The sequence below is a fragment of the Dermacentor albipictus genome, chromosome 1 (genome assembly GCF_038994185.2).
Source record: "Dermacentor albipictus isolate Rhodes 1998 colony chromosome 1, USDA_Dalb.pri_finalv2, whole genome shotgun sequence".
NCBI classification, from domain to species: domain Eukaryota; kingdom Metazoa; phylum Arthropoda; class Arachnida; order Ixodida; family Ixodidae; genus Dermacentor; species Dermacentor albipictus.
In genome coordinates this window covers 450,874,500-450,901,819 of record NC_091821.1, presented here as the reverse complement: position 1 = coordinate 450,901,819, position 27,320 = coordinate 450,874,500, and the positions used below count along the sequence as shown (strand labels likewise).

At 47.1% G+C, this 27,320-nt stretch overlaps 1 protein-coding gene across 3 annotated transcripts in view; it reads right to left on the bottom strand.

Moving 5' to 3' along the window:
- LOC135911057 (sodium-dependent noradrenaline transporter-like) overlaps nt 1–22,078 on the bottom strand; it is a 119,329-nt gene extending 97,251 nt beyond the window's left edge. For 2 of the 3 annotated variants that reach the window (XM_070532352.1, XM_070532353.1), the window contains exons 1-3: nt 21,755–22,078; nt 13,195–13,326; nt 3,572–3,744 (exon numbers count right to left, since the gene is read on the bottom strand). In XM_070532352.1, coding sequence (XP_070388453.1) covers nt 3,572–3,744; nt 13,195–13,326; nt 21,755–21,875 — 426 coding nt within the window. In that variant the 5' untranslated portion in view covers nt 21,876–22,078. Of the gene's footprint in view, nt 1–3,571; nt 3,745–13,194; nt 13,327–19,195; nt 19,263–21,754 lie in introns of those variants that run through there. The other variant, XM_070532354.1, reaches the window with a different exon arrangement.
- Between the last annotated feature and the right edge of the window lie 5,242 nt (nt 22,079–27,320).

Below are 27,320 nucleotides of genomic sequence, written 5' to 3'. Positions count from 1 at the left end.
CCTTTCTGCTACTTCTCCTCCGACCGCAATAGGTCATTGTTGAAGGTGCGTCACATGAACCTCCATCCAATGTCAAGTATCACCACAGCTGAGATGACAGGCCAGTGGCATACAGCTGCTGCTCTTATTCGAACCAGATGAAATGACTATCCGTGCCTAATGATTGTAAGATTGTAGTTGAAAACGCCATGGTTCTTCAATCTTTGGAAGGCACCGTTCTTACTCACGCGGGATCGTGTTCAATAGCCAAGCTCGGCGGCGTGCTGTGCGGACACGGCGCTTTTGCTGGTGTGCAGGTTTGCATATTACTGACCATCAGCCACATCGCAGCAGAGTACAGTTGAGCCCCGCTGATCAACCTGCCACCATACGAATGCCAGTGTTCGTAAAAAAACGGTCATGGCTTACCTTGGTTAAGCCTGGTGATTGCGAAGCAATAGTGTGTTATTCTCGGATCAGGTGATAGTATGGCTGGTGGTAGTCTTGGGTTATGCTAGTGTTACGGCTTACAGTGAATCATCTTAGACAAAGTCATCCGTCGAAATTGTGTATGCCGACAAACATTTCCCTCACCAGCGTGCCCATTACAAAATCTTCCAGTATCGATTGGCCGACGGTGTGGTAACACTCCATTTTCTCCACGCCGTAAGATATGCCCGACATTTGCCCGTAAGATATGCCCGACAGAGGCTGGTGTGACGTCAATCTGACCGTAGCGCCCCTGGTGAGAGGAGCGGGATTTAGGCCGCCGTTGGTGGCTACCGCCTCGCCTCGCGACGGCGTGAGATGGGGCCCCGTTTTTACACAGCTGGGGTGACGTCACTCTTGGTCACGTGGTGTGACGTCACGCAGCGATGTCACGCTAAAGGTCAATAGTGCCTACCACCGCCTCGCCACGGAACGGGCTGAAGTGTGACCTAAAGTAGTATTGCTTAGCAATAAAATCCTTTGGACACCAAATCGGTGGAGGGAAGTACAGATATTTATTTAATAGTGCCTTCTAGTACATGCCTTATGTTGGATGCGTACGGGATTTATTAACGACGGCTTAGCTTCTAGACCCAGCCCACAAACAACAGCAGCAAAGTTGGTAAAGCCGAGACTCAGAATCGACTCACAATATTTTTATATGTCGGTAAGTCTTTTGGCGACGTTAAATTAAAGCAAATAAATTTTGAGGTATGACGTGCCAAAGCCCTGAGCTGATTAAGAGGCACGTCGAATGGTGGAGGACCAAGAATCTTATTTTTATAACCTAGGCTTCTTCAACGCACACCCGATGCACGGTGCACGAGAATTATTCCATTCCGCCAACATCGGAATGCGGCTGCCGCGACACAGGCCGATCTCTTCACATCGAGCTCAGCAGCGCTGAGCCGCAGACACTGGGATACCGCGGCGTGTTTTCAGCGACTGTTGAATATTTCGCCGTCTTCAGGGAACGTGTATGTATCAACCTGCTCGAAGTGAGCCCCTTTCTTGCACACGTTGCCCATATAACAACTTCCTTTTCGTAGATCGGAGACCAACGAGCGATACTCTTTCGCGAACATCATTTTTTTGCAGCACCTGACGCAAATTCGTACAATTGTAAGAATGTGTCATAAATTTGTAGCGTTTAAGAAAAAAGGTCTGGAGAGTTCAGAGGCACGCATTTACTGCTGTAGCCACTGCTTCCGTACACAAGAGTGTGTATGGTAGTAGAAACTGGGCCAACATGAAAGAAACTGGCCCAACACTTAGTTCCTGTGATGTAAGCAGTACACACAGCAATGGTTCTCGCCTGGTACCAAGAGTGTCCCGAGCGCACAATTGTAAATGCTTTCTCGTAGTCGTAACACGAATAGGTGCGCTATGAAGTTTTAAAAATTATTTACGAATACTGTTCGCGCTACCTTGAAATGATCCAGGAGCGGGGGCCGAAAATAGAAACAACATATAAAAGAACATCAACAAATACTATGGTCAGTCAATTTGTGAAACTCAGCAGATGATAGGTTCTGCAGGCTGTTCCGCAATTCAAATATGAGTGGAAAAAATTAGAAATTTAAACAATCCACGTGCCACCTAAATCAGAGAAAGCCATGCGCGTGAGTTCCACGGGTAGAAATTGCGCAGGAATCCATAAAAAGCGAAAGGAAGGATAATGCGAATTGGATATTATGCAGCATTATTACCCGTTCGTAGGTGCGTCTGTGAGGCAACATTTCAACTGATAAGATAGTTGCAAGCAATAAAGCTGTGAAGTTATCATTGTATCGAATAAAACCGTAGAAATATTGGAACGTATAGACTAACCAGATGCAATATGTGGTGAACAGACAAGTGCCGCGCAGCAGCTGCCTTCACAACAAAGTTATAGATTTCTAGTTCGTGTCTTTTCAATTTAAGTTTTATTACCCTAATTTGCCAGATGACTTTCAATATATTTAGTCAACATGCTTGCTTTACTTCAAATCTGGGAAAATGATGCAGGATATTTAAACTGACATATGCAGTAATTTAATTATTTATGCGGTTTTACGCGCCACAACCACTTCCTGAATATGAGGCGCGCCGTAGTGTGGGACTCCGGAAATTTAGACCACCTGGGGCTCCTTAACGTGCACCTAAATCTAAGTACATGGGTTTTTTCGCATTTAACCCCCATCGAAATGCGGCCGCCCAGGCCGGAATTCGATCCCGCGACCTCGTGTTCAGCAGCCTAAAACCATTGACTTATGCAGTGCAAGCTGTGTTCACGACTTCCCTATACTGAAAGTCACTGGTTCTCTTTTTATTTGTAAATATATACTTCATTAATTTTTAGATCGTGATTTTCGTTTACCACTTCTTGCTCACATAACAAAATGAGGAAATTGCAGTATTTGATAAAAATTCGCCATTTGTTTAAGACATATTCTTGTACTAAAGCAGCCATTGGCGTAGAGCTGGCGATTGACAACACAGATAAAAGTACCGCATGCTACAACGTTTTCTTAGAGAATGAAAAATAATTTCACAGGCATTACTACTCCAAAGCACTATCGAATTATGAGGCTCGATGTAGTGGAGGACTCGGAATAATACTATATAACATAGTTCTTCAGCTTTCTTTACAAAATAGTTCAGCTTCACTAACAGTGTCCAAGTTCGTGTAGATATCTTCTCAAGTCAAGTATTCAGCAATCAGTTCTGAGGCATTCAAATCACGCCGCTTTCTCTTCTGCGCCAGGGTTTACCTAGGTTCCAAGAGAACCTACCGCCTGAGGTGGGGCACACAGAAAAAAGAACAACGAAAAACAAAAAAAGGAAAAACCGCGAATAGCTAAGGTGACGCTTTCGCAACTGTCCAAGTTTGTAGACACATTTTTCCCTTGGAAAAATGTTTTGTACGTCACGAATTTTTTTCCTGTGTGCGGCGGCAGTAGTGTAAAAAATGTTACTTTTTATAAAGATTGTCCCTTTTCTATGCCTACATTTTTTTCGGTGGTGAAGAGGGACTCGTGAGAATGCATCCTCGTCGCCTTCGATGTATCGCTAGAACGTATCCTGTTCTGTGAAACTCAGCAAATTTCTTCAGCCTACTTACTTTGCCGTGCTGGTTCTGGTAACAGCCGCTGTGTCCTAGGTCGTGCTCTTCACAGACGCTCCAGGGCAGCACAGGCGACAAGGAAGCTGTCAAATATATCCACGAGTAGGCCACTGCGGGAACATGGAACACCACCAGTAGCAGGTCACCGTTCAGCATCGTCCAGCCCAAGCCTGCATACGAGTGAGCAAGGTTCTTGCAAGTTGCTACGCATTGCATAATTACTGCGCTGCATCTCATCGAAAGAACACTGTAAATAACATCAATGCGTCCTCCGTCGCCCATTCAAAGAATATTTCTTCAATCAGCAGCCTCATTGAATGAAGCACAGTGCAAATAGGAGGCCACTAACTCACCCTACCCAGGAAATTGTAGAAAGCCTGTAAGAGTTTTTGAGATCAGTTCCATAGGCCCAGTGTTACTGTAAGTAGGGTGTCCCACCTAACATGAGAAAATATTAAAAGAAACATCAAATGTTGCTTCACTGGGTACAACCAATGTATTGGTAGCCGTCACTTAGAGACACTCAGAATAATTTTTACCGCCTACTTACATAATTAGTCTCAAGTAATATATCAACTTCTCAAATATTATATGTAGATTAAAAGTATCAACAACGAGATTGTAGAGCAACATGAAAAACTACCGATTCAGCTTTCTATTGCTCGATACGTGCTACATAATAGTGTTCTTCTGAGCGTTAACGTAGCCCGCGAATACACGCAAAGTGCCTCCAGCGGTCAACCCCGCGATAATGCTGTGTGTATTTGTAGGCTTCTTCCGGGTGCTCTAAAACCTACCGCTGGCCCTGATGTGACGACCACATGTGTGAGCCTACTCGTTTGAATTTAATCACATTGCGCAGTGCTCGCTCCCAGTTATGTCTTTCCTCTATGACCGCGAAGCAGAAGCAATCTGCAATGGACGGCATTCATCATCAGAATGGTTAATCGTAATATTCCGACCACAAGTAAACGGCTGGTTAGCTTCATGTTTCTGCGTACTCATCAGTCTTTCAACATAGAGATGCAGAAACACGTAAAGCAGTCAAGCCCTAGCCTTCATTCTGAGGGAAAGACATTTTAATAGTCATCTTGCGGTCGTTTCGGGTGTTTTTGTAATGCTTGCAGCCGTCCTGCAAATCTTTCAGATTTGTATGACGTCATTCCTTGCTCATTTTCCACTCTGTATTTCTTGCTCGGTAATTGTATTTTTTATGACCATGTTGAAATGCTATTCTTCTCTGTTGTGCATTTGCTAAAGTATTTCTCTACATTATTTATTCATTTGACTTTCCTTCAATAGATACTATTGTGCTTATTTAATATTTGATCTTCATTAGGCGTATTTTCTTGATGGCCCATATGTACATGTTTCTGGTATCGCACTGCTTTATCTATAACCTGTATAACATAAGTACGGTTCTCATAATGGCACTGACAACCTCCCACAATGTGTTGTGAGTTGTTTGGTGGATATGAAGTGTTATTATTTACAGCGATACAATCAAACCTGCTGTTCGCAATCAATGTAGAAATAATTTTAATTGGCACAGAAATTTAAAAAAGCGTAAACGGTGTGAGCTGGTGGTGAATCCTCGGTAAATCGGATATAGTATATGATATTAGTATACCTAAGTCAGCTATTATAAGTACCGCATACTTATTGCTTAAAATTTCAGCTTATATGTTATTAGGCTTTTGCGCTTTATTCTATACGCATTAGGATAAACATATGGTACACACTAACGAGCTCTGCCTTAGTGGTAGCTATTGGAGCGGGAGAGGCGCTCATTGCATAGTGGGGCAGGAGTCTTGTACGTGCGCAAGTCCTTGAGTTAGCAACACGTGCCCTGTTGTCTGTGCGAGATACAAACAGTACTGCAACACTAGCATTCCTGGCATATCCTACTACTTAGCCTGGCTTGACTAAATAACAATTAGAGAAGGAATTAACTCCCCAGTGGGGAATTGTCCTATACTGCATAGTATTCTTGTAATCACTGCTTATGAAGCCGATACTGCACGTTTGAAATCAACCTTGCGCATTTTAAGAGACAAGCAAATGCAAAGAATACCACGCACACTATGACAATATCCAGAGTAACGCGCTCGTTTTTAGCACCAATCTCGCGTTTGATAAATGAAGCAAACGTTGTTCTAGAGGTTCTCTTGCTCGCACAATTTGCCCACCCATACGGTCACCTGCGTTCTAACGCGCCCTTTTCAGAAGCTCATCCAAGGCATATGATCGCATGGAACAGCCAGCGATCATGACGGCTCCCCCACCTCAATTTAGGCGCCCGTATGTATGCCTGCATGCAAGCCTTTCTCTCGCTACGCACGGTTGAATTGCACATGGGCCCCCATACGTCCCCTCCCTGCACCCTTAGCGAAATGGGCACAAAGCAAGGTTCTCTATTATGCTATTTTCTCTTCAATGTCACCCCGACCTTTAGACCGCGCTCTTCATCATATCCATTACCTTCGCCACATAATCTACGCAAACGACATCCTTCTGTGGACCACCCTCGGCAGTGATGACGCCACAGAGGAAACGTTATAAGCCATCGCAAGCCTCACACAACAACACGAACAAAGGATAGATCTATGGTGTTCTCCGGAATTGTCTGAGCTACATCTCATACACCCCCCACCATGTGCCCTGATCACGGCCCACATCGTCGTTACTGTGGACGGACGCCCTATCCCAGAGGTTGACACACTCCGCTTCCTGGGCCTTCACATCCAAAACAACGACCAGAACACTTTCACTATCCGGAAACTCAAACGGGTGATGGAGACGCTCTCGCATCACATCCGTATAGTTTCAGGCAAACACTATAACATGCCTTCATACTCAGTCGTTTTCTCTACACAATCTCACGCCTCCGATCTTTACAAGCTTAAATCATCATACTGGATTTTATGCTTCGTAAAGCCTACAGAGTAGCCTTACACCTTCCCTCCCCTTTTCCCAAACCAAAACTCTTACATCTACAGCTTGTCCTCAGTCAATACCACAAACGTACTCACAGAGGTATACAGACAAACACAACTCGCTCGCCTAGCTTAATCCTTCACAGAACGTTACGTAATTGATACTCTCCAAACCTGTATACTAGCAGCGGACCCCAAATTACTACCAGTCACACGCCCCATACACACAAAGCTCCTAGTAAAATGCCTCCTGAAGAACACACACGTGACCTATCACTCGGCCCGCTGCAGATGCAGCGGCCGAGTGATTGCCTCAAATATTTGAGGCGAGTGAGCTTGCCTCAAATACTATGGTTCGAAAGCTCTCGCCGTATGGGTGGACGTGGCCTTCATGGGCGAAGACGGGGCAGTTTCAGCCGTTTAATATATAGTGGCCGCGACAATATACTCCATCCCATCGTAACTCCCCACTTTCCTGTCATACCCACCCAAGCATCCACGGAAGAGGCAGCAATCGCCTTTAGTTGACGCCAATGACGCCTTTAGTTGTCGGTGGAGACGCTCGACCATGCAATTGCTGTGTGGGTGGTAAGCCGTAGTGCTATGAAATGCGTGCCGAGCAGTCACGCAAAGGCAGAAAAAACGCGAGCTTTAAAATTGTCGGCCTCGGTCAGCAGTTATGCGTGAAGGGCAACCGTACCGCGACACCCACATAGAAACAAATGCTGCCGCTCTTGTACCGGCGACAAACACGTGAGAAGGTACCTGGAAGCTTGGCATGGCGGAAGAGGCGTCCCGAAGTCTTAATGGGCGTGATAGAAACGGCTATCTTGTGGTCGAAACGGCTGCACCGCTGAACGCGATTTGCCGGGCCACATTCACAGCTTGACAGGCTTGGCAGCTTCTGGCCCAGCTTCGAACTACTGTGTTGATCCCTAGCCAGACGAAGCGGTCTTTGATAAGCCTCTGTATCGCTCTGATACCGGGATGGCTTAGCCCGTGCCGTGAATCGAATATTGGCCGCCGAAACTGATGGGGCGCGAACGCTCGACGAGTTGCCTGCGATGTCTCGCATGCGACCAGTGTTGTTGTGTAGAGAATCGGCACCGTCGGAAGTTGGAGAGATGAGCCCTTTTTCTCGTAATTGGTGCAGCTAGGGGTCATTTTGCTGGGCGGAGGCTAGAGCTTCGAAATCCACTAGGCCAGCAGGCACAGCGTCAATCCGCGACAATGTGTCAGCAGCCTCATTTTTGGTCTCAGAGATATGGTGGAATTCCGTAGAAAATTCCGAGTTCAAGCAAGGTTGCCGAAACTCACCTTCTGAGTACAAGGAACTGTTGTCCATGAAAATGAAGGATAATGGCTTGCGGTTGGCCAGAATATAAGACCAGCAGCCTTCAAGAGAAAAAAACGGAAGGCTTGAAAACACAATAGATGGCCAACATCTCCCCCCCGAAGGCCCTGTTGCGACCTTCTGTAGGTTTGAGGCGCTTTGAGACGAAGCCTAGCGGCTTCCTGTTTTGGCCGTCGGGCTGCTGCAGCAGTGCACCCATTACCATGATCGACGCATCTACCATAAGGCAAGTTGACGGCGTCGGGTACGGAAAGAATTAACAACACTGCAGTCACCAACCACATTTTGGCTTCCTATAACTAGTGTTCATTATGCGACGAACAGTTCAAGGTAGACTATTCTTTAGTCGCGATGCACCCCGTCGGTAAGCGGCTGAAGAACTTCCGAACAGGATGGTATGAAACACCTGTGAAAAATTAAGAGCCCCAGAAACTCGCGCAACTTTAGCGAGGAGGTTGGAGAGGGGAAGTTGATTGACCGCACCCATGATTCTAGCGGCTTGATGTCTTGGAGTGAAATGTGATTCCCAAATAAAATCCAGGGCTTCAACTCCGAAAATGGATTTGTGGGCCTTTAGGACCTGGAGGTGTTCAGTCAGTCGCTCAAATAGAAGGCGAAAGTGTTCGTTGTGCTCTTCGTCTGTGCGACTTTCCATGAGCATGTCGTAAAGGTGGACGAAAATAAACGGGCGTGTGGGCGTAAGATCGTTCATGAACCTTTCGAAAGCTTGCGCCACATTCTTCAAACCGTAAAGCATAGGGACAAATTTAAGTAGGCCAAGTGGAGTAGTCACTGCAGCCTTCGGAGCTTTGCTTGGCTCGGCAGGGATTTCGGGGTACGCGCTTATGAAAGCGATTTTGCTGTATATTTTTTTTTCCTGCGAGACGGGTGCCGAAGTCTGTGTGCGGAATATATGTGTGTAGGGAAGGGCACATTGATCCGCAGAAGTGACAGCACTCAAAGCTCGGTAACCACCACAAGGCGGCTGGTCTCCACTATCCAGGTTTGGAACCAGATGGAGAGGTGAAGACCAGTAATAGAATAGAATAACGCCGTGTGGTATTCTATGTGATGGAACACATGGAATATGTTATTCCATGTGTTAAACCATGTGTTCGAACTCACGGCGCGTGATCTCCAAACTCCGTCCAGTGAGCCTCCGTGGCAGAGCAGTGACAGGTGGGCCAGGGGTGGTCCACAAAAAGGGCTGAGTGCAGCGACTTGCTCGTTCGTGAAAGCAACTGTGGTACTAGCACAACTGCAACTGTGAGACTCTATGTGCACTGCGGGACTGTGAAGCCAAATTATTGCGCTGAAGTTGGCCGTCCGTGTTGCCGCGAGCCGTCAGCTTCTTCAGTGCACTGATATGGCGGTCGACTGTCTCCTTCAGGCGTGAGAGTTGGTCTCCTGGCTCTGAGACTCTCGCAGCAGTGACAGGTAAGTGTGCTGAAGACGAACAGTTGCATATGTGGTAAGCGAATGCCCCCAGCCGATCGACATTCATCTCGTCGGAACCCGCAAGTACCATGTGTGCGGATGGAGAGCGTTACAAGACCAGCTCGCGCAAAATTGGTAGTTGGCTCCAGTTTGCAGAGTGCTTACCCAATACCCGATGCTACGTTGCAGGAGTTGTGACCATCGTTGGCCGTCGAGTTCCTTGCAGAAGAGCTGTTGGTGCCTACTATGTTGCGTTGGCTCAAGGCGCCACAGTACCGTGCGTTTCACTTCGTCCTCTATGGCATCGGCGATGTCGAAGGAGAGTGAAGCAATGATGTGCAGGTAATTTTCTGACTATTAGGTGACCACAGGGAGTTGAAAACGGGCCTCTACTTACATAGACCAAACTCGGGGATTCTTGGGCCAAAAGCTGGGAAGCTGAAGCTCTGCGGTGATGACAGGAGACGTAATCGGGGCGTCATCCCTGTGAGGAGGAGTAGGTGCAGCGTCGCGCATGCCTAGTGTTAGAAGAAAACGTAGATCTCCTGGGTTACCATTTGTTGGGAGCTGGGTTTAGCGGAGGCAAGAAATACACGTTTTGACAGGTTGAGAATGGAGAGTCGACTGGCTTTGCGGAAAAGTAGAAGCATGTTTGCCGAGTGGCTGTGGCAGTGCTCCCATCGGGCGAGCAGGGGAAAATGACGCCCACGTCAAGGCGCGGCGACGGGAGCAATGAGCAATGACCCTTCCTCCCCCTCCCCCAACGAGGCAAACTGGATTTCCGAAGAACGGGGACAGAGACGATACGGATGGTTGCTACAAATTCAATGTTTTTCACCGCAAATGTGCGCCGCTGTTTTTATATAGGGCGAGTACTGAATGAAACAAGTTTTAATCCTCAGAAACAAACACACTGTGGTCTACTGCTGCTAATGCCTTGTTTTAGACTAGCTTTAGTTTTGTTGTTCTTTTCGGGTTTTTTACTTTCGACCCATCGCGAGGAAGCTCACCTGCATGATCGCGCAATCGAACGCTGTTGGCGCACAGCGAAGCATGGACAGAACGCCAAGTGCAACATAGACGGGATGCATGGAGTGACAACTTTTCTTGACCGAACTTGCACTTTTCGTCGTCGCAGGAAGAAGATCCTTACATCTACCACGACTCGAATCGTACGTGTCCCTGACATTGCGATGGTCACTGTTGCTGGGAGATGCAGAACTCAGGCTACCACTGCTGGTCAGCAGATTATTCTGTGTACTGTCCTTGCGCTGTGCCCTCAGGCCCTCATAAATGGGTTTGATTTTCTTTCTGCCAATTCCGTTTTGATTGCCAGTTCCGCCTGTGTCTTCGGCTTGAACTTCCATTGACCGTCCGTCATTTCGCTGTCCCCGCCGACGTGGTTGTTTCTCCCTGCTCCAACCGAAGCGGCTGACCGACTGGGGCACCACCACAGCCACCCGGTAAAACTGCTGCTACTTTCGAATAAAGCCAGCCGATCCTCCGTTCTCCATCTACCAAATTATGTATACCTTGCCTCCGCTAAACCAAGGTCCCAGCAAACTATATGCGAACGAAGCCATTGGTAGAAGTCCATCTAGCCTCCGCAGCGTCGACTGATACGTATGGAATTCAGTATAGAGACCTGTGTGCCCCAAATCCATGGGGGAACGAAAAGTTTTGGGCCGTACCATTCTTATGGGGGTGTATTAGCCAGGGAAGCTGTCTATCGCAGACCATACAACTACGGCCAAACTCTGCGTCCAGTAAGATTCTCTTAAATTTGGAATTCTCCCCAGTGAACCTCTAAGGAGGTTGAAACTCACGCTTCTGCAGCTTGGACGCAGCAGTGCACCATCCGGTTCGTACACACCATGGCAGCTACCGCGGCGCACCTAATGTTTTCCCGCCACATTTGCGGTAGACGGAGCCACAACAGCAGACGCAGCCGGCAGCAACAGCGGCCAGCGCGGGTGCACTACCTCATTGCTCCGGTGCGGCGCGCGGGGAAATCACGTGTCCTTTCATACTTCTGCGTAGTACTGTCTTTTGTTAGCTTTTCTCGTTCATATAATGAACGTTAGCCAGCCCAGGTATTCCTGGAGTAGGCTGAGAGGATAGAGGAGGCCTACTTCAAGAAGTTCCACCCCCAACCTCCATACCATACTGCCTTCTCTTTTAAGAGGGATGAAAAAAGTATTTCATTCATTCATTCATTCATTCATTCATTCATTCATTCATTCATTCATTCATTCATATAGGGGCTCTATTGCGGTTGTGGATGCATGCGTCCACGGCGTTCAAGTTTCAATGTCGGACTTCGGTAGTAGAAGTCGTGTGTTCCAATCCTGCCACTAGGAAGTTTGATGGCATTTATTTTATTATTCCCAAAAGAGTACTTTGTTTAAAACGATAAGTTTACAGGATGGTCATAAAGTAGAAGGACGAAGTGTCAGCAAATGTATGTACTAACCTCGTTCTACCCTATGCATGCTTACAAAATACCACCTCGGAGGTCCCGTGTATCTTAGCGAAGTTTGTCTATATAAGCGGAGAAATTCACTTATTACTTCCTAGATGGCATCGGCGTTCTTTCTTTCTTTTGTACACGAAACGGGACGTAGAATAGAACTGATCAGAAAGTGAACGCTGCACCTAGCCAAAGAATGCTACGCATTAAAAACGCCTGGCGCATGCAGTCAGCAAAAGAATGGCCTTCGAGAGTAGTTTCTGTTACGGGGACAGAGCCATCAGTGGGGCGTAGATTTGACACCAGCTATTTTTCTAGAAATCATTTATTGCTTGGGAAAACGTCACCTATCGATCTAGAGAGCTATTATCGATCTAGAGAGCCTACTCAATGTGAGGCCTGGCAGGGTTTATTTATTCTTTATTTTCTATTAAAACAAGTAGATTGCTTAAATGCATTCTACCACGAAAAATGTCCATACAACCATCTCTCAGTGCAATGGCAATGACTACAGGTGGTGGCCTCCTGTTCAGCCGTCCTGTACGTCCTCCTTTGCCCTGAGGTTTAGGCTCGAAAAGTTGCCACACGAATGCTAGGAACGCAGGTGACGGCGTTTGCTTGCAGGACGATTTGGATCGTATTACAAGGTGGTGCCAGAACTGGCAAATAACGTTGAATCCAAAAAAGTGTCTTTAAATGCGCGTTTCAAAAAAAAGAAACAAATAGAAACAGCATACAACATAAATACGTATGAGATTACTACCGAGCCAACATGGAAATATATTGGCACTGTTCTGTCGCATAATTGTTCATGGAATGACAATAATATGTTGTTGGTAAAGCAGCAAGGGCTCTTAACTTTATGCAGCGGTAAATGAGATGCGCACCCCAGAATATGAAGAACACATTCTACCTCACATGTAGACCGATATTGGATGGAGTACACATGCTCTGTATGGGACCCGATGCAGGCGAAGTCTATAGATCAGCTCGAAAAAATTCAGAACAGAGCCGCGCGGTTTGTTTTAAAGCGGTACGAGCGCACAGATAACTGTACCGTTATGAAAACAGAATTAGGTTGGGAATCGCTTCGTTTTCGCAGAAAAAGAGTGTGTTTGAAGTTGTTCTTTTGTGTTTTTCATTATAATACCCAAATTGCTCATAACAACTATTTTGATGAATCCAATTACATATGTAGTCGAAATGAGCACCGACACAAAGTGAAAGCGCACCGTGAAAGGAGTAGTATGTCCTACAGTTCCATCTTTCTGATGACTATTAGAGCTTGGAACCGGCTGCAGGAGAGGCAATGTGGTGTAAAGATGAAGAGGTGTTTAATTCAAATCTGTAACCCCCTGCTGTAACACTGTTTGGCAAAGCACGACACTCACTGAATAAAGAATAAAAAATAAGCAACAAGCACCTCTTGCCATGGGAAATCCCTCGAAGGCCCTTGGTATAGACGATCCAGAGAACTGACCTAGGAACAGCTCTAGATACAGCATTGGCACACCAACGGTACAGGTCAGTATCAGGTACACTGCCAGGAACACCACTGCGCGAGGGAAAAGTCAACAACAAAAAATAAACTGCATTAGGCAGCAGCCACAAAAGCACTCAATCACTACTAGAGTGGCGGAGCACGCATGTGCGCACCAAGCACCAGTATTCTTAAAATAATGCAGTATCTACAGTGTTTATATAAATGAAACGCCTTAAGCGTCATGATTGAGCCCCTAAGCTATAGCATCATATCAAGTCAAAGTATTAGACATATTTAAAATGATTACTTGACATGGGAGGCGCATGTTTCCGAAGTGTGCAAAAAAAAAAAATTAAGGGCACTGTCATCATAACAGGCTTCAAGACAGAGCCAATGTGACTGCATGGTGTAAGGCAACAATCGACAGGGGAAAGCCTCATCTTATATCGCTTGAGAGTATACGACGACTGCTTGCTGAGTTGGAGAGATAAGATTAACGAGCTTTTGCGAAGAATTGCAAGAAACGTGACATTTCGTTCGTGAGTGCACAAAACAAGTGTAGAATTGTCCTAACGGCACTCCAAATGCTAAATGCACCCAAATAATGTTGTTATGTTATACTTTGTACCAAGTACTACAACGTGGAATACAAAAATGAACTATGAAATCTAAGACTATCAAACAGACAGAACGGCATGTTATACTGAAAATTTACACAAGCTATGGTAAGTGAACGTGTCAATATTATGCGACATATATATCAACCTCCATTTCAGCAAACTTCACAATATAGGCCGCATTAAGAATACCAAAGAACGTGAAATAAGTCGTATATTTATTACTTAGAAAGCTAATAAATGTGATGTTTATCAATAGAACATAAAGTAATTATTCCGTTCAGAAGATGCACGCGACTGCCAGAAGTTTGTTATTACCGTTTTCATTGTTTTCTTTCCCAACACACATATTGTTCACTTAAAACTGACCTTGATGCAACACAGTTTTTCTTCTTTGTTTTCAATATATATAAATATACCTGTCCGTAATATGTAATAATCTGTGTAAATTGATTTCTGTAAAAGCGATAGCGTTAAGGGCCCCGTGTCACAGAAAATGCGGTGTCGGTGTTGCCGCCGGATGAGTTGTCAGTGAGGGGAAATTCTTGCATATTATAAAGGAGGTTTATTCGGGTTCGCAGCGACCGCCGGTTCTACGATGCACCGAGCACAGTCCCCGAGCTCGAGCTTCTGCTGCGCGCTTGATGCTGCCGATGCTGCTGACTGCGCGCACGTTCGTCATCTTCCTTACAATGACCCCGCGGAAATAAAGGAGCCATCCTGAAGACTTAGTTTTTTGGAAGGACGGTAGAATTGTGATATGGCTTGATACGCTGAACGTGAACGACTTCACGGTTATGACGTCGCATGTCGGACGGCGGCGTTAGTGGCTCAACCAGGTAATTAACGGTTGATGTTCTCTCGAGAACGCGGCATGGACCGTCGTACTTCGGAAGGAGCTTTGAAGCGAGCCCAGGCGTGTGGTGTGGCACTAACAACCAGACGAGAGCGCCCGGGAGAAAAGTGGGAGTCGAGTTCTGGGCATCGTGAACGGCTTTTTGGCGGTGCTCGTCGTCCAAGGTGAATCGGCGGGCAAGCTGGCGACATTCCTCTGCTTGTCTGGCGGCTTCCGAGATCGGCAGGCATTCGGATGCGTCCGGCCGGTAGGGCAGAATGGTGTCGATGGTGTGCGAAGGATGACGGCCGTAAAGAAGGTAAAAGGGTGAGAACCCGGTAGTGGCCTGAGTCGCGGCGTTCAACGCGTAGGTGACAAATGGAAGAACTAGGTCCCAATTAGAGTGATCAGGTGAGACATACATGGCGAACATGTCACCGAGAGTTCGATTAAAGCGTTCCGTGGTACCCTTAGTCTATGGATGATAAGCAGTGCATTTACGACGAACAATAGCGCATTCAGCAAGCAGTTATTCGATGACTTCAGATAAGAAGGCGCGGCCTCTATCGCTTAAGAGTTCACGTGGACCTCCATGACGAAGGAGAAATCGGCGAAGTAGGAAATTGGTGACCTCCTGCGCTGTAGCATTTGGTAGAGCAGCAGTCTCCGAATAACGGGTTATGTGGTCTACCGCAACGATTATCCACCTGTTGCCGGCAGGAGTCAACGAAAGTGGCCCGTAGAGATCTATGCCCACACGATCAAAGGGTCGGGATGGGCATTGTAAAGGCTGGAGTTCACCGGCGGAGTTGTGCGGTGGCGCTTTCCGGCGTTGGCACTCATGACAAGAGCGGACGAACTTTCAAACGAAATTATACATTCCGCGCCAGTAATAGCGGTGTCGAAGTCTTTCGTAGGTCTTGAAGACTCCCGCATGGCCACACTGATGGTCGACGTGGAACGAGGAGCAGAGCTCTGATCGAAATATTCGCGGAATGACGAGTAACCCGATGGGTGGTTCTGGGGCATAGTTCCGTCGATATAGTAGCTGCTCGCGAATCGCAAAATGAGGCACTTGGCGCCGAAGCGTGCGTGACGCTGGAACTTTCGACGTATCCGAGAGAAGGTCGAGCAGAGATGCAGTCCAGGGATCATTACGCTGTGCAGCAGCGATAGTGTCAACGTCCAGAGAGGATAATGTGCACTAGCAGGGGCAGTCGTGACTGGCCTTCGGGCGAGCGGAGATCGGGATAGCGCATCAGCGTCGGAGTGCTTTCGCCCGGAACGGTACACCACGCGGATGTCGTATTCTTGGATTCGCAATGCCCAGCGGGCAAGGCGGCCCGATGGATTTTTGAGCGTCGACAGCCAACATAGTGCGTGGTGGTCGGTCACTACGTCGAAAGATCGGCCGCATAAGTATGGGCGAAACTTGCCAAGCGCCGACACACTGGCCAAACACTCCTTTTCGGTAACGCTGTAATTGGTCTCCGCCTTGGTTAACGTGCGACTCGCGTATGCGACGAAGTATTCTGGGTGGCCAGGTTGACGCTGTGCCAACACAGCGCCAAGGCCTACACTGCTTGCATCGGTATGGATTTCGGTTGGCGCTTGTGGGTCAAAATGGCGAAGAATGGGTGGCGTCGTGAGAAGACGGCGCAAGGTTGTGAAGGCGTCGTCACACTCTGGAGACCATGAGGAGATATCTCGAGCGCCACCAAGGAGCTGCATGAGAGGCGATATATTTGACGCAAAATTTCGAACGAATCGCCGGAATTATGAGCAGAGGCCGATAAAACTGCGTAGCTCTTTCATAGTAGCAGGTTTGGGGAACGCAGTAACAGCACGTAGCTTCTCGGGATCCGGGCGAATGCCCTCCTTTGACACGACATGGCGTAAAATTGTGAGCTGATGAACAGCAAATCTACGCTTCTTCAGGTTAAGTTGCAACGCGGCGTTGGTCAAGCAAGTGAGTACGTGCTGGAGACGGCGCAGATGCGTTGCGAAATCAGGGGCGAACACCACAATATCGTCAAGATAGCAAAACAGATTTTCCATTTGACGCCACGTAGAACATTATCCATCATCCTTTCGAACGTAGCAGGAGCGTTGCGAAGTCCGAAAGGCATGACGGTGAATTCATACAAGCCGTCTGGTGTAAGAAAGGCAGTTTTCGGGCTATCGGCCTCTGCCATCGGAACCTGCCAGTAGCCTGACCGCAAATCCAGCGAAGAACTCGCCTCCCTGCAAACAGTCCACAGCATCATCGATGCGTGGTAATGGGTAGACGTCATTCAGCGGGATCTTGTTCAACCATTGAAAGTCAACACAGAAGCGGATGGAACCATCTTTCTTTGTGACGAGGACCACGGGAGAGGCCCATGGGCTTTGGGAAGGTTGAATGACGCCTCGACGGAGCATGTCATTGACCTGGTCTGCAATGACGCGACGCTCCGTAGCGGACACGCGATATGGTCTTTGCCGCAGGGGTGAGGGAGAGCCAGTGTCGATGTAATGCTTGAGTGTCGATGCACGGCCGAGGGAGGTTTGCGCAACGTCGAAAGAAAGGCGGAAGTGCTGAAGGATTGCGACAAGTTGAGATCACTGCGAAGGCGTCAGATCTTCGGCGATGAATGGGCTGAACACACCAGTCGATTTTGAGTCTGGTATGGAGAGGGCACTCAGTTTATGGGCGGCAGTAGAAGACCCTTCGTCGAGGATGGAGACAATTCGTGTGGAATCGGCCGACTCGACGTAACCAAGGCATTCGCGGCGGAGCAGTGATAGCGGCAATGAAAGATGATTGTAAATAGGCATCGTGCTCACACCGGCGGCAAGGTCAAGAGCTGCAAAGGGCAAAGGAAGCGCTTTTCGGGTAACAAAGTGATGAGATGGCATGAAGAAGACCGTCCCATCGTATATGGTACTACAGAAGACTGGTACGAATGCTGACGAGCACGGGGGGATGCAGGTGTCTTCTGTCACGACAATTTTAGCGGCAGGATGAACATCGACCGAGGCCAGGTCACCAAGGTGGAAAAGTTAAATCTCAGGCCGAGCGCAATTGATGATGGCATTGTGGCTTGTGAGAAAATCCCATCCTAGAATAACGGCATGGGAGCACGATGAAAGAACTATGAATTCAATCGTGTACAAAACGCCCTGTGTGATCACACGGGCAGCACAAGCAGCGGTAGGGCGAATGGGATGAGCACTCGCCGTTCGGAGCGACAATCCAGACAGAGAAGTCGTCACTTTACGAAGCGAACGGCAAAACCTGGCATCCATAACTGAAATAGCGGCACTGGTATCGACTAAGGCGACTGTAGCGACATCTTCGATAAACACACCAATGACATTGGCAGGTAAAGGAGGAGGACTTCGGCATGTCGACATTTGCGCAGTTCTTGCCTCAGGAACTGCTTCGTCTAGTTTCCCTCTTCGTTAGAGACGGGTCGTCGACGCATAGGGGAAAGCGATCGACGACGTGGGGAGGGTGACCGGAGGCGTTCGAAGCGAGGACGGCGATCAGTCGGGGAGTGAGCTGGTGATGGGCAGAAGGGTTCGTAAGGCGCATTTGAATCAGGCGGCACATAGGGAGCTCGGCGATCGTCGTCGAACGCCTGCGATCGACAGCGGCAGAACCTTGCGACATGACCGGGACACCTACATACGAAGCATATAGGGCGATCGTCCGACGTACGCCACGGGTTAGTGACGGCAGTGGTGGTCCAGGGGACGGGAGAGGGAGGGCGGTGCACAGGCTGCTGGAAGCGACGCACGGGCACACTGCGAGGGGCCATTGCAGCAACCGTAGCATAGGTGACTGTTGTAGTCACGACATCCTGCTGGTGAACAGCCGGCAGCGCTTCCGCGACCTCTTCATGTATCACGTTACGGATATGAGACGGCAAAGTGCTGGCAGACTCCTGAGTGACGGACACCAGAGATAGCTGTCGTGCGATTTCTTCGCGGACGAAATCCTTGATTTGCGTTATCAGGGAGGCTTGTGCTGGGCCGGTTGTAAGGCTGTAGAATGATGCCGCATTTGGTGTGGGATGTCGCCTTGTCAGAGCTCGCTGCTTACGCAATTCGTCATAGCTCTGGCACAAGCTGATGACGTCGCCAACAGTGCGCGGGTCCTTGGCCAGAAGCATTTGGAACGCGTCATCTTCGATTCCCTTCATGACGTGTTTTATCTTTTCGCTTCCGTCATGGCAGCGTTCACGCGCCTGCACAAATCGAGAACGTCTTCTATGTAGCTGGTGAATGTCTTACCGGTGTCCTGTGCGCGTGTACGCAAACGCTGCTCGGCTCGGAGTTTCCTGACGGCGGGTCGGTAAAATACTTCTGTAATGGACGTCTTGAGCGCCGACCACGTTCAGATATCCCTTTCATGATTTCTGAACCAGAGACTGGCCACGCCCGCGAGGTAGAATGAGACGTAAGCCAGCTTGTCCGAGTCATTCCATTTGTTGTGAACGCTCACCCGTTTGTAGGACGACAGCCACTCTTCAACGTCGCTGTCGTCGGTTCCGCTGAAGATGGGAGGCTCCCGCTGGCGAACAGTGCCAGCGCAAGGGACGGGTGGCGATGGAAGAGTCTGCTGATCGGCGTCCGGCATGGCAGAGGGTAGCGTCCGAGAACGGTGTTCCAGGATGGTAGAGTGGAACGTTACCCCGCACGGCTCCACCACTTATAAAGGAGGTTTATTCGGGTTCGCAGTGACCGCCGGTTCTACGATGCACCGAGCACAGTCCCCGAGCTCGAGCTTCTGCTGCGCGCTTGATGCTGCCGACTGCGAGCACGTTCGTCATCTTCCTTGCAATATAATTAGGTATATGTATTTCCCACTGCATGCTATGCGACATGCGATATATGCGGGTTACATTGGCACACCATTCTATCACGAAAGTTGCTGATACCTCGCGTTACATTCTTGGCAGAGTTATTCCTCAGGATTTTGAGACTGGCAGCCTACTAAGAAATGCCTCTTCCGCTGGCCTCTTTTGGCACATTTTCTCAGACTTGAATATTAAATGTGCGAAGCAATAACGGATACCTCAAAATGACGTAATTTTTCTTGCATGGCTAACGCAAAAGGCAGCGTTTTTACCAGAACGCTCGCCTTGAAGCGCAGCGTTCGACGCCAGTATTTCCTGGTAAACATTCAGGTTACTTAATCTGCAGTTGCCGGGAAGTGTGGGAAGCAGTCAGGGATCTTTGAGTGCTATCGTGCTCAACTCTTAAAGGCGAAGCTTAAGCGCCCTCCAAACTTTTGTAATTCTTAAACTGTAAATTATGGGGTTTTACGTGCGAAAACGACAGTCTGATTATGAGGCACGCCGTAGAGGTGGACTCCGGAAATTTCGACCACCTGAGGTTCTTTAACGTGCACCTAAATCTAAGTACCCGGGTATTTTCGCATTTGGCCCCCACCGAAATGCGGCCGCCGTGGCCGGGATTCGATCCCGCGACCACGCATGCTCAGCAGCATAACACCATAGCCACTGAGCAACCACGGCGGGTAAACTTTTGTGCTTCATTCAGTGTCGTAAAAGTCAGAGTAGTATTGCTTTTTGAACTGATATTCTTACAATTTTGTTTTGTTTTTACTTAGACATTCCTGTAGGGTTAGCCGCCCTCCTTCGCTGATCTACCTTCCCACCCAAAAGCACTGCGTACTTAGCGTGGTGGTGAACGTGCACTGTATTTGATGACCAATAAAATTATTATGAAAATAACTGGCAGTGGCATAGCTCGGCTACGCCAAGATATACCTAGCGTAAGCTAAGGCGTAGTATGTTCAGCCTTGGCTAATGTTGATTGCAAGTGCAGGTTAATCTGGTTATCTAGCTTTGTTGCGGTGGTCAGCCAGTCGTTCGGCGCGATGTTCTTCACTTTCCTGGGCGGTTCGTTTCCTCTCCACGTCGTTCCGATGTCGGTTCGAGGCGTCCTTTTCTTATCAGAATTGTGGTCATCCATATTGCCACCTCAACTGTGGTTGCGGCGCACGCGAGCTCTCCTTTTAAATCCTCCGAGATGTTAACAGGCATGCGGCGCAGCTGGCGACGCCAGCGGAGGCGAGCGCAACGACGACGAACGCGATGTGACGTCATACCAAACAGCGGCGACCGAGAGGGGCGGCTCTCCGCAGCGGCGGAACACCTTTGGCGCATTGCTACTCGTGGCGCATGCGCAGTAGGGACAAGGGAGCGAGAGAGAGAGAGAGAGCAATATCCGCGGCGAAACGCGCGTTGTGACATCTTGTGCCTCCTCGGAGCACCGCCACGGCGAAATCGCAAGTTCGCGGCCACTAAAGCTTTCGCTTTAAAAAAGTACGCAGCAACCAACACCAAGATCAATCTATAGCAGGTTTTCTGAAAGTCCAGTAAACCACACCGTTTTTAGGTTCACTAAAAGTCCCTTAGTTTCACCAAGTACGACAGCATTCTGTGTGGATTGTTATGTGCTTTAGAAGAATCGACATTTCGAAAAGTTGGTACTGCTTGAACATCTTGAAGGAAAGTACATCACAAGCAGGAAAGCACTGTTCTTTGTGTTTCCTGCTTTCTGTTCTGGTTGTCCTGCGCGGCTCCTTCAAGGCTATGCACTTAGATACCTATACCCAAAGTATTGTTGTGTCCAAGCAACGGGTATGAAATCACACTTCGCCAATCACAGAAGTCTACGATGTCAAAAAGCTACTTTTACCTTGAGAAAACGCTAAATGAGTCAGAGAAGGATTAAATACCATGAGGCTTGACGGCCCTTGCTCCGGTCTAACAATTTTTCTTGCCAATAATGGGCTAGACTGTATCCGAACATAGCGACTGTTGAACTTAGTTAGCTATATCAATTTAGTGAGCCACAACGACTCCATGAGAAAAAAAGGCTGCTTGGGAATCCGGGAAGTCTAACAGGTACATCCATTTAGGCGTGAAATTCAAACAATATTAAACCGAAACAACCGAACCAATTTCGTAAAACATATCAGTAAAGCTTAGTGCTACCGTTTAGCGTCCCTTTAATGTGAAGTGCAACGTACGTCCTCCGTTGTCGTAGATGAGGTAGGGAAAGTAGGCCAGGTTGCCGAGCCCAATGCAGAAGTTGATGCAGCAGAGCAGGCAGTCGGACTGGTCGCGGAAATGCTGCCTCTCCACTTGCATGGCCGCGAGCAATGAATGAGCGCTTGGTTCGCAGATATTTTGCTGGACTCACAGAGCCGCGTGAGGAGTGAGACTTCGGCGTCGACGACTACGCAGGATCGCGCGAACTGTCAATGTCTGTGGCAGCCCGAGTTCTAGCGCGGTCGTTTTCCACCACGGGGGACAACGGGTCTTCACCAGGGGCTCAGTTCTTCTTCTGCGTCTTCTTCCCGCAACTAAGTAGCAGCTGTCTGAGCCCAGCGCTCGGGGGCGCACGACTCGATTGTAGATGTACCATCATCATTTATTCCGTAGTGTTTTCTGATTTATCAATTTAGTTTGCCTCTTACACGGCGTCCTCCTCCAACACTATCATTCTAATGATGGCGTTAGAACCAGCAAATGAAATGTTAACTGACAAACTTTCATTATTTAGGGATAGAAATGTGACGGCTACTCGACCACCTAATGTCTGCCGTGCTGAAAGGGTGAATAGCAAATAGGGCATCGTCACAACTGCTAGGCAGTTTCTTTCTTAGATTCTGATTGCAATAAAATTGATGACTCGGTGTAGAAGATAGTAAAAACGGAGCACGATTTCTCTTGAGCAGTCTTGTTTGCGCTGCCTCGTCGTCTTTTGGATTTGTGCCGGCCATGCCAGCGGCTGAGTTCGAATGCACATCTGCCGTCGCACGCTTTTATGCCCCTGCACGCTAAACCAGCGCCCCATTCCTCTTCAGCACTTACGCACTAGACAATGCGCCTTTCATCGTTGGTTTATATATATATATATATATATATATATATATATATATATATATATATATATATATATATATGCGAGAAAGGAAACCGCTACGCATCCGTCACCGAGGCCATTGTGGTAACGCCCGCTAACACTCCCTAGCTTAATTCTAGTAGGTAAGCATACATGACCCAAAAACCGGAAGGTAAAATGGCGCCGCAGTAGCTGAATTCGTAAGAGCATAGCACGCGTAATGCGAAAACGCGGGTTCGTATCCCACCTGCGGCCTGTTGGCTTTTCAGCCAATTTAATTTTCCATTTATTTATAACTTTCTTCCTTCAATTAAGAACTGCTATGCTGTCCCTGGGTGCGATTACTTTTTGGCTTCTCAGAACATGAGCAATAAAAATTTGGCCCCTCTGTTTTCTTTCTTTCCGATCATTACATAGCAAATTTATCGAATCTGGCAGCTTTGCTGCCTTCAGAGAGCATGTGGGGGTTTATCGGCCAGTTTCCGTCAGCCAAACAAAGTTCACCTACACGTGGCACCTTCGGTAGAAAGGGTGTTCCGAATTTGCCGCCAAGGCAGTGACTGATGGCGCTGGCTATACTCCCTTCCCTAGCTTAATGCTAGTAGGGAAACATGAGTACCCCGGAAAGTTGATGGGAAACAGAGCTGCGTTAGCTCAATTGATATAGGAGTCGCATGCATAATGCGGGAACGCGTGTAGGTAACTGACCTGCAGACAGTTGTTTTTTTTAAACACTTTTATTTCCATTTATTTATCAGTTGTTTAATTCAATTAGGAACTGCAGATAATTTCCTGTATACCGTCCCTTGTGTCATTGTTAGTTGGCTTTATATATGTGATATTTAGGTATAATTTGCTTTAGTCAAAATTAATCTGGACTCCTCTTCTACGGCGTCCCTCATAAACCCCTGTGCAGTTTTTGAAAGAGAATCTAAAAAAATTCCGCATATTTTGTGATGAGATACCAATGTTACGATCCCCCTGTGTATTGCGTGATCCCTTTGTCGTGTAGTTTTATTTATTGGGATTTCTTTCAGGAGACGCGGGTGAAGGCAATTCGAATGAATTTGTAAACACCTGCAGCAATTTATCGAGTACAGAAATATTTCACCACTGCGCGTCAGTTTACATTGTGAACGTTTCCCAACGTAAGATCCATTTTCCCACGCAGGAGCGCTGAATACCGTTAGGTGAAAAAGAAAAACGGAAAACGAAATAGAAAACATGCTTGAATGGGAGAGGGCGCGCTTGTGGCTGCAAGTTATTCGTCCGAGTTGACAGTGTTAATTGATTTCACATAAGGCCACATCGTAACAATGCGGGCTAGATGTGAATCAATGACTCTATTATCAATGTGCTCAAAAAGATCACAGCGTCACAGTTAAGGAGAAGCAATTAATGCGATAGCAACACGTCTTTTTTTGTAATATGCAGTTACTGTTATCAATACTGTCCAATACCGTTAATAGTGATCCTACCCATTTTTCCTAATCTGTTTTCCCTCACATAAAGAATTTCGGGAATGAAACCTGTACCAGCGACCACCCTTCAGATACCTCCACAATTAACTGCGCTAAGTATATAGGTCACGAACATTGGTTCTCGACGTATTATGGGGAAAACAACCACAATGTCATTGTTAGAATGAGTGATTACTTGTTGCTTTAATCAATACTACTTTAATTGCCTTGGGTGGAGTGCAAAATTATTGCATAATAGAAATAGTGCTGCAGTTATGAAGAATAATTTATTTTCGCACAATAAATCACGTTCATGCAATTTTATTTTATAAAATCAATATAATACGTTGATTGAAGGACATAATGACATGAAGTGTTACACAAACATTGGGAATATTTGTCGAAAACCTGAAGAAGAGATCATCAGGCTGGTACTTGCAAACAAATATGCAACCTTATAACAGAGACATTAAGGTGACATAGAAGTAATTAATGAAACCATAACAAGGTTGGTTTCAGAAGCAGCAATTCAAGTGGGAGGTAAGACACCAGTGCTACCTGTAGGTACGCTTTCCCAAGTAACCACTGACCTAGTAAATAAAGGACAAACAACGAAAGTGTCCAACTTAATGTAGTCTCCATTAACTTTTATCCCCAATCCTTCCCAATCCATGTCTCTGAATACCTCCTGTAAACACGCCGTGAATAGCATTGGACAGATCGTACCTCCCTACCTGACGCCTTTGTTTATTGGGATTTCGTTGCTTTCTTTATGGAGCACTACGGTGGCTGTGGAGCCGCTATAGATATCTTTCAGAATTTTTAGATACGGCTCTTCTACACCCTCATTCCGTAATGCCTCCATGACTGCTGAGCTTTCGACTTAAACGCTTTCTCGTAATCAATGAAAGCGTCGTTATATAAGGGTTGGTTATATTCCGCACATTTCCCTATCACCTGATTGATAGTGTGAATATGGTCTATTGTTGAGTAGTTGCTACGGAATCCTGCTTGGTCCTTTGGTTGACAGAAGTCTAAGGTGTTCCTGATTCTATTTGCGATTACCTTAGTGAATACTTTGCAGGCAACGGACAGTAAGCTGATCGGTCTATAATTTTTCAAGTCTTTGGCGCCCCCTTTCTTATGGATTAGGAATATGTTAGCGTTCTTACAAGAGTGCGTTCGGGGTCATGAGGCACTGCGTAAGAGGGTGGCCAGTTTTTCTAGAACAATCTGCCCGCCATCCTTCAGCAAATATGCCGTTACCTGATTCTCCCCAGCTGCCTTCTCCCTTTGCATAGCTCCGAAGGCTTTCTTTACTTCTTCCATCGTTACTTATGGAATTTGAAATTCCACTAGACTATACTCTCTTCCATTATCGCCGTGGGTATCACTGGTACTGTATTGAACTATCTATAGAGCTCCTCAGCCACTCGAATTATCCATATTAGTAATGATCATGCCGGCTTTGCCTCCTAATGCATACATCTGATTCCTGCCTATTCCTAGTTTCTTCGCTTCTTTTAGGCTTTCTCTGTTCTTGAGAGCATGTTCAATTATATCCATATTGTACTTCCTTATGCCAGCTGTCTTACTCTTGATTAACTTGGAAAGTTCTGCCATTTCTATTCTAGCTGTAGGGTTAGAGGCTTTTATACTTTGGCGTTTCTTGATCAGATCTTTCCCCTGCTGCGATAGCTTAATGGTATCCTGTCTAACGGAGTTGCCACCGAATTGTATTGCACACTCCTTAATGATGCCGATAAGATTGTTGTTCATTGCTTCAACAATAAGTTCCTCTTTCTGAGTTAAAGCCGAATACCTGTTCTGTAGCATGATCCGAAATTTATCCATTTTCCCTCTTGCCGCTGACTCATTGATCGGCTTCTTATGTACCAGTTTCGTTCGTTCCCTCCTCAAGTCTAGGCTAATTCGAGTTCTTACCATCGTATGGTCACTGCAGCACATCTTGCCGAGCCCATCCACATCTTGTATGATGCCAGGGTTAGCACAGAGTATAAGGTTGATTTCATTTCTAGTCTCGCCATTCGGGCTCCTCCACGTCAACTTTCGGCTATCCCGCTTGCGCAAAAAGGTATTCATTATCCGCATGTTATTCTGTTTTGCAAGCTCTACTAAAAACTCTCCCCTGCTATTACTAGATCCTATGCCATATTAACCCCCTGACTTGTCTCCAGCCTGTCTCTTGCCCACCCTGTAATCAACTGTAATCGCGTTTTGCGTCGAAAAAAAAAAGAAGCGACAGCACGCAAGTGTAATAAAAAGGCGTTGGCATAACAAGTGATAGCACTCGACTACAAGTGAATTGAAAATGTGGTAGCGCTGAAAGTATCAGGCAAATAGCGGATGTTGTGCAACTTTATATCGCGACGACTATTTCAAGTGTTTTTGTAATTTGTGGCAAGCACAGGAAACCAACTTAACCCGGTGGGCGTGCTTAAGTGTCTTAAGTGTTATCACGTTCCGGTGTGAAGTTAATATTGAAATGTTGTTTAGAAGTTTTGTTTAGCATTATTAAAATTGGCTTGGTGCACTCAACGACTGCAGTAGCCAAGGAACGGAACCAGTAGCGTGCAGGCTGGAACAATGCAATGCAAGAATTAGGACTGCAATGTTTCTCAATTATGGTGGCTAGAAGGGGTCGGTGGGGTCAACCTGCCGACTAGGAGCCCGTTACGCACTTTATATGTGACCCTCAGCGGTAACGTTCGAGTCGTGTAGGAGGTAACCTTATGTAAGTTTCACGGAGGAGCAGCAGTCGAAGCAGGAGACGGAGCAACGCACTCTGTCCTGTTGACTTGTGCGATTTCGCTTGTTTATTATGCGCACTGTTGCTCTGTACTGTCTCATGGCGAAATCGTCATGTGCATACCTACAGAAGTGTTACCATGCCGAAACTTACGAAGCTTCTTTCCTAGATAAAAATAACTGGTAATTGAAAGAAGCGCGGCGTATGCCTAATACTTTGCAAATTGTGCAGCTGTCTGTTTTCCTGCGTTCATTTCGCTCTGATTCCGTGTGGTTACTGTTCTTAGTCGGGTTAACACTTCTATAATGTTACTGTTCAGCGCGAGACGAACTGACCGTGTTCGAATTTTCTCTAATGTTGTCACTGATATGATACGTGAGTGTCTTGTCTGACACTTGCCTAACCAGATACATGCATGACGCCAATAGTGTTGTACTTCAGAAAACCACGTATAACTA